The sequence below is a fragment of the Nelumbo lutea genome, chromosome 5 (genome assembly GCF_056320005.1).
Source record: "Nelumbo lutea isolate HS-2025 chromosome 5, American lotus-T2T, whole genome shotgun sequence".
Taxonomy (NCBI): Eukaryota; Viridiplantae; Streptophyta; class Magnoliopsida; order Proteales; family Nelumbonaceae; genus Nelumbo; species Nelumbo lutea.
The window spans coordinates 880317-890828 of record NC_142688.1 but is presented as its reverse complement, the minus strand read 5'-3'; the positions used below and the strand labels follow the sequence as shown (position 1 = coordinate 890828).

The 10512-nt window shown below is 36.1% G+C and overlaps 1 protein-coding gene across 1 annotated transcript; it reads left to right on the top strand.

The window, feature by feature from the left end:
• Positions 1–2643: 2643 nt before the first annotated feature.
• LOC148849705 (NAD(P)-binding Rossmann-fold superfamily protein) lies at positions 2644–10448 on the top strand. The gene is made up of 5 exons (XM_088944188.1): positions 2644–3263; positions 5500–5842; positions 7676–7944; positions 8830–9026; positions 9774–10448. Exons 1-5 carry the CDS (start codon positions 3074–3076, stop codon positions 10218–10220), a joined length of 1446 nt encoding a protein of 481 aa, XP_088800314.1. The 5' UTR covers positions 2644–3073; the 3' UTR covers positions 10221–10448.
• The last annotated feature ends 64 nt before the right edge of the window (positions 10449–10512 follow it).

Genomic DNA, 10512 nt, shown 5'->3' with positions numbered 1-10512 from the left:
CCCTGACTAGGCAGGGACAGGGAGTGAAGTCCACACCCTACCCCAACCCTAATTATATTTACATGTGTGTTATATTAAATATATAATATTGTTTATGTTATATATTAAAATATTATTTGCATTTTAACTTTTTCCTATATTTTAAATAAATATTTTTCTAGAAACAAACTTTTAATAAAAAATTTGGGGATTTGGGTTCCTAATGGGGAACCCGTCTCCATTGAAGACCAAGGGTGGAGGCTAAAATTTTTCCCCAACATCAATCAAGCTCGGGGATGGGGTATTAATTTAAAACTTGGGGTCAAGGATGGAACTATGATTCCTTCCTTGAACCCACTCATTGCCATTCCTATAGGGGGGCCATCCCCTGAACCCATAGATATAATTCTAATAATCATGGTAATTACAAATGTAGAATTTTATAATTTTGGAAATTATTAAAATTTTCCAATTATTTGTTTAATAATTAGGAATTTTATGATTTAACTTTCACTAAATTTAATTACCAAAATTATTGCAAGTCGTGAAACCGCTCCCTCTCTGCAAGTTGTGACACCGTTCTATGTGTGTGTGTGTGTGTGTGTGTGTGTGTGTGTGTGTGTGTTTAGAGAGAGCTTTTCTCTCGAGTTTCTCAAGGTTTTTATCCATCTCTCTTTTGGGGTGGCTCTCTCAAGTTTCTCTTTCTGTTGTTTCTTTTCTTCCCTCCTCCCCTGCTTTCATTCTTCATTTTTCCTCCCATCCGATTCTCTCCATTCTTCACATTGTTCTTCCTCCCATCTATTTCCCTCACCTTTCCCATCTGGTTCTCTCCATTATTTGCCTATTTTTGTGTTTTTTCTTCTTTCTACAAGCGTTTTGACAAGTGGGTTACTTTCTCTTGGATCATGTATTGGGCTTTTGATACCAGTGGATGTTGTTTGACGTTTTGCTATCCATGGTTAAATCCGTCCGCAATTCTCCGATAGATGCAACTCATGGCCAATTCCGTTCGCAACTCTCCTATGGATGCAGTTCTGGAAGGCAATTACAGTCTCTAGTAGTGGTTGTAATGTTTGGGCCTTTGCCGTTTTTTGCAGATCTACCCCACCCATATTATTACTGGCTCTTTATAGTCACTTTTGGGAGCCTCTCCTGTCATTTCTCTCATCGTTTGTGGTGGATTGGAGTTGTGCTTATATACTTTTGTTGATGATTTTAAATTCACATTTATTTGATTGCAGAAGTTCATTATGTTCTCCTTCATCCATTTATATATTTTTATTCTTATTGAGAAATTGTATATGGGTTCTTATTGGCCTTGTTGGCAATTCTCTATAACTGTATCAATTTCTTAAATGAATGAAATATGCTTTAAGCCTTCAAAAAAATACCAAAATTAGTAATAGCACTTCTCACATAATGATATACATGTGGTGTAAATTATAGAAGAGGGTAAATTATACATGCAATTTCTTACGTGACATGCATTTAGTAGAAATTAAAAGAAGAGGGTAAATTATACATGCAATTAATATCACTTGGAATTGCATTTAGTATGACTGTTTGAAAACCTGTAATTGCAATAATGCAGCCTCCAATTCATATCAACTAAACTAATAATTAACGGAAACAAAAAATCACTAAAATTAGCCTAAACATTTGTTTCTAGAAAATCTTTAGAAAAAAATAATTTAGAAATAAAAAAAAAATCGCATGAAAGGCTCAAAGTAATTTTTTGGGTAAAATACAAAAACCTCCCCTATAGTTTCATTTTAACAAATACTTCCTATAAACTTTTGGGAAACTCAACAAAAAAACCTTCCTTTTGTCACTTTCTCATACAGAAACCATTAGACTTATGCATCATTTTTTTCTAAATACCCATTCTACCCTTTTATAAATTATTTTACATACAAAATTATTGAAATAACATTGTTTTAACTTGACAAAAACCTCCTTTAACGGTCATCTTCTAATGTTGTTGTCAAGTTAAAATAGGGTTATTTCAGTAGTTTTGTATGTAAAATGATTTATAAAAGGGTAGAATGGGTATTTAGAAAAAACCGATGCATTAGTATAACATTTTTTATCGAAAAGGTAACAAAAGGGAGGTTTTTGTCAAATTTCTCAAAAGTTCAGAGGAGGTATTTTTTTAAATGAAAATATAAGAGATTTTTATGATTGTCAGAAATTTTGAAGGAGACTTTTGTATTTTACCCCTTTTTTATAAAAAAAAGGTTTAAAGTATCAACAAAGTATGCTTCAATATAAGTTATCTTTCGATAATTCAATTCCAAAACTAATTGTTTCAAATATTAATAATGGTACACAGTCGGGAAGTTCCAAGCCGGAGGATGATTTGTACCTTAGTCGTGTAGTGAGCTTGACCAATCTGCAAGACAAAAGATTAGAGCACCCGAGGTAGTTAACCCGCTGAGATCGCTCCGATGCTTAAATTAGTATTATGTTGTGATTACGAGATAGAATCTGAGTGCTAAAAAACTTGGATGCAAGTAATCGCACATACCTGAGATGCATCAAATGGTGTTTAAACCTACCTCTTCCTATTAAAAAATTAACATAATGATATACATGTGGTGTAAATTATAGATAGATTCCCTCGGCCGAATCGAATATAAGATACTTTGATCTTGATACAACGATACTAATCAATATAAAAGTTTAGAGGGTATTATTGCGAATGGGAGTTTATGAGTAATTATCAAGTACAGGGTCACGATACAACGATACTAATCTATAAATTGTCCCAAAAAACTCGAGTTGGAGTAACTAATTACCACTGCCCAATTACAACGCGGTATCTGAAATGAGGATCATCCATCCGTGTCATTGTTTATTAAGTTCCCATCTGATCTGATTCTGAAGACACAAGTAAAGTGTGAGTACATACTATATTCCCTTCCCAGATTTCCAAGTTGCCATTTCCCAATGCTGATGACAGACAATTAATAAAAGGAGCTGGCGCCACAACAAACAAACAAACCCGGTGGTCACCGTTCGCTCTTCTCTACTACTTGCATTTAGTCTTCCACGCGAACCAAAGAAGTCGAAGGAGCATACAAAGTAGAAGAAGATGCACTTGAGCGAGAACGAAGGCATAGAGGGAAATACGTTCGTGGTAACGGGCGGGCTCGGATTCGTGGGCTCTGCTCTCTGCTCAGAGCTTATAAGGAGGGGAGCTCAACAGGTTCGATCTCTTGATCCTCGACTAACTTCTCCCTGGTCTGACGATCTCAACAAGATTGGAGTTCACTGCATCCAAGGTACTTCACCTATATCTCTTTCATCCATTCCTTCTCTTTTTCATTTAAGGATTGAATCTTGGTGGCTTCTGCCTTCTGCTTCTGATCCCTTACTCCGTCGACTTCCCTTTGACGATTTTAGGGTTTTGAAAACTGCTCTCCAATTGAACTGTTTGGGTTTCTGTTCCTTTGTTTTCTTTTTAATTTAGTTGTTTCATAAAAATTGTTGTTATCGTCAATGAAATTAAAATTAAAAATTCAAGTGTGCTTCTCCAATCGGTAGGAAAACACTAAACAGTCAACCCCAACCACCCTCATTAAAATAAAAATAAAAGGAACAACCGTCCTGTCGTCCACTCACCATAAATAAAGGGAAAATTACTTATACATTCTTACCAAAAATTAAAAAAAATAAAAGAAAATTACTTAAACATCCTTACCAAAAAAAAAAGAAAAAAAAAAGAAAATTACTTAAATTAAACGTGATCTATATCGCAACTGGACGCTTCCAACGCAGCTTCCAACATTATCCATAGCCGCACATCTCAAACATGATTGCCGTATAAGGTATAACCCATCAATGTCAACACATGTTAAATATATCTGAGATGTGCGACTATAGATGTTGTTGGAAGCTATATTGGTAGCGTTGTGTTGTTGCTAACAGATCCGGGTTAGCTTCCCCTTCTTTTCAGAAATGAAATAGGCTTAAAAAATGTCTATACGTCCCTCACGTCACGAGTTCACATCTGCGCTCTACGTGTGCACATCTGGGAACATCTCCGGAGATGTTTCCAATACACAGTTGGGATGTCCTGTGAGACGACTGTGGGGCGCCAATGTCAACTCTCATGTCACACGACCTTTATATTTTTTTTGATAAATGACCTTTATAAATTTTTCATAAATCCAAAATTCCCTGGCATTGCAAGTCTAGATGTTATCTTAATGGGAGAGTTAATAGTAGATGCCACCTTTCCTTTTTCCGTTAGTCTGTGTTTGTTTGAAAACAAAGGTAGGGAAACCTGTTATCAGATTCCGGTCAGACGGACAACTATTTTGGTGATTGGGTGAAAGATGGAACGGTTTGATCAATTTGGTTCTAACGGTTTGATTCATTCAAATATCAAATAAAAACCTGAACAGAAAAAAAAGTTGAAAATGGTTCTAAATTATCATTTAAACAAAATTATAACAAGATAAGCTTACAAAAATAAATATTATAGGGTGTACGCTTATATTTTTTTCACAAATTCTTACAAATATTGTATGTACAATTTACATAAATGTATTAAGACAGCCACTTTGATCATTATTGTATTTATAATCCAAGACTTGCAGGGTCATGTCTCATGGAAGTCATTTGTCACCTATGCCCATCTGTATGTAGGGAGGCCAATTATGTGGCTAAATCAATTAGCCAATTGTAGTGTTACTGCTTTCCTAACTGGTGACAAATACACCCAGTCCCACTTCTACACAATGGCTACTGTAGAGGACAACAATTTTTGTTGTTGTCAATAACCAAAAAAAATGGAACCATGGAAGTCTTTCTTTTTAGGTTATCCAAGATTAGCATATTTAAATCCATCATTTGGATGGGATAGTTCCTGGTTTATTGGTTAGTGGTTAGTATTAATGAAGTTGCGAAATGTTGCAATAAATAAGGTGGGCCAACCAAATCTAAAGGTTTTGTATACTGCCCCTTTCCCTAATAGAAATTTCCTGGGATCCAGGACAGATATGGATGCATGTATCCCATTTAGTAGCTGATGCCATTCTTTTCTGTTTAGCTTGCTGCTTATTGAACTGTATATGTTTTTCTCAATACTTACATCATCATCATAACCTTGTTCCAACTATATGGGGTTGTATGTTTTCTGACACAAACTTTTTATTTTTTTATTTGTTAAACCATTACATATTTTGGAATTGCTCAAGCAATAAAATACATTTTTAAATATACTCCTGCTGAAATGCTTGGGATTTTCACATGGAGAATTTGGAGCCCTCTGTAATTTGCATTAACATTTTTTGTGGTCTAATACCATAAGACCAATAATTAGTGGTAGAAAGTAAGAACCTTGGATGTACAGTGTACTGCTACGGATATTCAAAATGGCTCTTGAGCACTCAGGCATGATCTTCATGGGACCAAAAGTTGGACCACGCTGTGGCATTCAGTGATTAAACCTTTTCCTTTGTGTGTGTGTGTGTGTAACTATTCTAATTTCCCTTCAATTTTATACTTTTGCAGGGGATGTTAGCCAGAAAAAAGATGTTGAAAGAGCCTTACGTGGAGCAGATTGTGTTTTTCACCTTGCCTCTTATGGCATGTCAGGAAAAGAAATGCTTCAAGTTGGACGTGTTGATGAGGTGAATATAAATGGAACATGCCATGTATTGGATGCATGCCTTGAGTTTGGAATCAGGAGACTTGTCTATGTGAGCACTTACAATGTTGTGTTTGGGGGAAAGGAGATTCTTAATGGCAATGAAGCCTTGCCTTATTTGCCCATTGATGATCATGTTGATCCATATGGCCGTAGTAAAACAGTTACTGAACAGTTGGTATTGAAGAGCAACGGTCGTCCTTCCAAGTAGGTGATTTTGCTCTAGGAATTTCACTGTTAGGGCATTCTCCCTTTTTCTGATCTACCTTACTTTTACTTGTGTGCCTGGCGTACAGATGGGTTGCAACATGCCTTATGTTTCTATTAGAATTGGAATAATCGGATGATATTAAGCATCTTCCTTGTTGAATTTCTTCAGGACCATTTTTATATTCTGGCCATGCAATTGAAAATGCTTCCATCCAAAAAAGAAAATTTTGAAACACAAATGCCTTAAAATGGGTTTCCAACAATAACAGATACCCACCTCATGTTTCTGAAATTATAATTATCCCTCTGGTCAGAACTCAAAAGACAAATGCAGGACAAAAGTACCCCTATCATTCTCCAGAATCCTTATTCAAAATTTTCAACTGTGCCCCAATTATTATATTATCAATAATGCCCTCACTCTTTCATGTTTAATATATGGTTACAAAAAACCAAAAGAACACTATCATCTTCAATCTACTTGGTTTCAATGTAATTTTACTTTAGCTAGATGTCCTAGACAATTAAAAAGTTTGAAGGTACCATATGATGGGGCGAGGTTAAAACAGTCATCATGAAAGTCCGAATATATCATGTGGCAGCATGCTATATGACAAAGTGAGGGTATTTTCAATTATCAAATAACTTGGTGCAGAGTATTTTAGAAACCCAGGGTGGGTGTTTGTTATTATTGGAAACCCCAAATAGGGTATTTGTAATTTACCCAAAAATTACAAGCGAAAGGCCTGAACAATCAAATTTGGCTTGTACATGGAAGTCAAATAACATTATTTGACAGGGACGTTATGTTGCAACAAGGGGTGCCTCATTTATTTTGACATACCTTTTTTTGTTTTTTGTTTTTCTTTTTTTTTTTTTTGGTTCATTGGCTTCTATCTGTCTTATTAACTTCAGTATTAATCACATGTTTTTGTATATTTCTCCAAAAGAATTCTTAATCTTGGTAGATTCTATCTAATGAAGGAACCTTGAGTATTCTATCTAGGAGATCTCTAATGCCATAAAGGACTACTATTGAATAGTTAGTTGGTCATCATAATCCAAACCATGGATCTTTTGTACTGCGTGCTTGCTGCAATTGAGTAGACAATGCTTTAAAAAAAGAACAAAGAAAATTAGATTCTGCTACCATGAAACTATTAGACCACGCTGAGTCTTACAAGTGAGGTCCTAATTTGCACCTCTTGAACAGTGATATAATTTGCACCTCTTGCACCTCTAGAGTCCAGAACCATACAAGTTCTCTCATTTAATAAAAGAATGATCTCTAATATCAACCATGTAGATGTGTTGGTTTGCCAAAATGTCAAGACTCCAATAAGGTAAATTATCTCAGCTGTCTTGATAAAATACCAATTGCCTTTTTTTTCTTTATCAGCAACAGCAAAGAGAAACCTTATTGAATATAGAAAAAAGGAACACCCCTGCTTTCCAAAGAAATTGTAATAAAAGGGGGTCAGTAGAAAAAAAGCCAAGGGCTTGGGGTATTGTTTCCCAGGATGGGAAATCAATTAGCAGAAATTTGGAGTTAGTGGTACCCCTCGTTTGGTGTTACTTATCCTTCCTGATTACACATTAAAAAAAAGGAGGAAATGTGGAGCTGGTAGGGTGGGTTGCAGGGGCTAGCCCAAAATAAAGGGGGGGCCGTGGCACATTTCTGATTTTATTTAAATTCTTTTAATTTTACAGCAATGGAAGTCTGATTTGTTACTGATCCAAGAAAAAAATCTGAAGGCTGAATAATGGGACTTATTTTTATACTCATGCAAGTTGCTGAATCCAGGTGGCTTATGTTTTCATGTTGAATAGGAAGAAGAATGGAACCCATCTTTACACTTGTGCAATTCGTCCTGCTGCTATCTATGGACCGGGTGAAGAGAGGCACCTTCCCAGGATAATTTCTCTTGCAAAGTTGGGTCTTTTGACATTCAAAATTGGTGAATCAAATGTGAAGACCGACTGGGTTTATGTGGACAATCTTGTTCTTGCTCTTATATTAGCTAGCATGGGACTCTTGGATGACATCCCTGGGAAAGGACACCCTATAGCTGCTGGACAACCATACTTCATTTCTGATGGTAATGTTTGATTTAGTCTTTGCAACTGCTTTATTTTTTCCTGATTTAGTAACTATCATTATTACAATTGTTAATTTGTTATAATATACAAAACTGGATTGCCATGGCCCATGCTTGCAAAGGAACCAACACCTAGAGGAACTATTAGGCTGTGTTTGGTTTAAAGGAAAAAGTAGGGAAAGGTAGGGAAACCCATACAAGGTTTGAAAGGTTTCCCTACCTTTCTCTTCCTTTCCCTACTTTTTTCCTTTAAACCAAACAAACATAGCCTTAGGATTCAACACCTAATAGCTTTCTGAAGGACTTAGTAACGTTTACAAAATTTGGCATCAACACCAATAAAACAAAGCCAAAGGTGAAATTTCATTTCAATTCTTGTAGTCCTCTTTTAGAGCAATAACGTGGACATTATATAAACTTGTTTCCCAATCTGAATATTCATAATAACTCTCCAATTCAAATGTCTTTCAAAATTTGTTTTTTGACCTATTATAAGTCTCATATGGATTTCTAAAGAGGAAATAACTTTGAATAAATACCTTCCAAGATAAATCTTAAAGCTACCAGAGCTATAGTTTTAAACTAAAAAAACCGAGATGTAGAAATCCCGTTGCAGACAATATGAATTTGTATAACGACTATAACTTATTCAATTCATGTGCCATTGGTGTAATCCTGGCTTGTTGGACTGGTTGAAATAAACTTCCTAATGATACTAAAATTATGCCAAAGCAATTTTTGACACCTCAAAGCTAGGTTGCATGATGATGAACTTGATATGTTTTCTCTTTGGTTTTGACTTTTCGGTACCAACTTTTGTTGCTTTTTATCAATAATAATGCTTTTCTCGTCATTAGACATTCATGGCTATCTTTAATCTTACAGGTTCTCCTGTCAACACATTTGAATTTATCTATCCACTTCTTAGAAGCCTGGGGTATGACTTGCCAAAAGCTACACTAGATGTTCGGCATGCTCTTTTCATTGGACGTCTTTTTTCTGCTATCTATACTTTCTTATATCCATGGTTGAACTGGTCCTGGCTTCCACAGCCATTAATCCTTCCTGCTGAAGTATACAAGGTTCATTTCTTTGAACTTCCTTTAGTTTATACAACTATAGACATATTAGTTCCACAAGGGACCATTACTTGGTGTAATGGTAAAATCTCAGGCTGGCAATCATGGGAAACGTGTTCAAGTCTGAGACACTGGCTGCTTTGTGCACGAAAAAATGCTAAAGGTTATGATCTTTATAATCTTATCCAGCCCCAGATCACTGGAACCAGCATTGGATAATGGCCTTCTAGACATATTAGTTCCACATCTGCATGCATTTGTCATCTTAGATGAATAAGAAGATGCAAGTAATGAATATTGTATATTATTGTGAGTCATTTAAAAAATGGAAACTACAAGAACCTATCAGAGACCAAATCTTCAGCCTTACGCCCTTGCATATGCAACTAATCTGTAAGCTCTGCACTTCATGGTGGGCCAAGGATGTCAGATTACCTTGGCTCTTCAATTTAGAAAAGCAGAGTTCAAGATCTGGAAATTGCCTTTGCAAAATCATGAATTGGTTTATTTTTTAGAGTTTTCACAGTTTTCAATAATGCCCTTGGTAGATGTAGGACTAGGACTGCCTTTGTTTCTTTAGAGGGAATTGCACATCATTATCTGTTTTAGGACTTCCCTGCCTGTTTTGGGCATATTCCTACGAAATATTATCATTCAATCTTGTGGATATGAAAAGTTCATGCCTTTTACTATCATTCATTCTTGTGGACATTGATGAACCATTTATCCTTTTAAGCTGCTGCCCAACAGGTTGGAATCACCCATTTCTTCTCTTTCCTAAAAGCAAAAGAGGAGCTTGGGTACATTCCTATGGTGAGTCCCCAAGAGGGAATGGCCATAACCATCTCATACTGGCAAGAGAAGAAGAGGAAAGATCTAGATGGGCCTACCATATATGCCTGGCTCTTCTGTGTGATAGGAATGTCTGCATTGTTCTCTGCTGCTTGGTTGCCAGACTTTGGACCTGTGGGATTCATAAGATCCATTTCCCTTTTCTTCTTTCGGTCAATGTTGATGGTACGCTTGGTGTTCCTTTTGGCTGCCATGGTTCATGTAGGTGAAGCAACATATGCATGGTACTTGGCAAAGATGGTGGACCCTGCAAATGTAAGTGGATGGTTTTGGCAGACATTTGTCCTTGGAATGTTTTCACTGCGTTTCCTGCTTAAGAGGGCAAGGATGAAGAAACTAAGATGAGTTTTCCCTTTGTGAATTGTTAGTGGTATGTATTTAGCTAATAATACATGTATTAGATTTGAGTGAGAAATGAAGTACAATACACATAGCTGTATGCATTTTCTTTTCCTGAGCCAAGTCACATGGGGGAATGCTGGTCTGAAAAAACCGAAGCAATACTGATTTTGTATAGCTGGAACAGATGGTGCTCTAAATAGCTTAATGAATGTGATAATAACATGGTCTGAATTTAGGCTGTATTTTGGATTGGAACAATATGGTTCCAAAACAGAATCCTGATAACTGCGGAGCT

Coding starts and splice junctions, on each gene's coding strand:
- LOC148849705 (XM_088944188.1), top strand. CDS start 3,074: ATGCACTTGAGCGAGAACGAAGGCATAGAGGGAAATACGTTCGTGGTA. Junction 3,264..5,499: donor TGGAGTTCACTGCATCCAAG/GTACTTCACCTA, acceptor ATACTTTTGCAG/GGGATGTTAGCCAGAAAAAA. Junction 5,843..7,675: donor AGCAACGGTCGTCCTTCCAA/GTAGGTGATTTT, acceptor CATGTTGAATAG/GAAGAAGAATGGAACCCATC.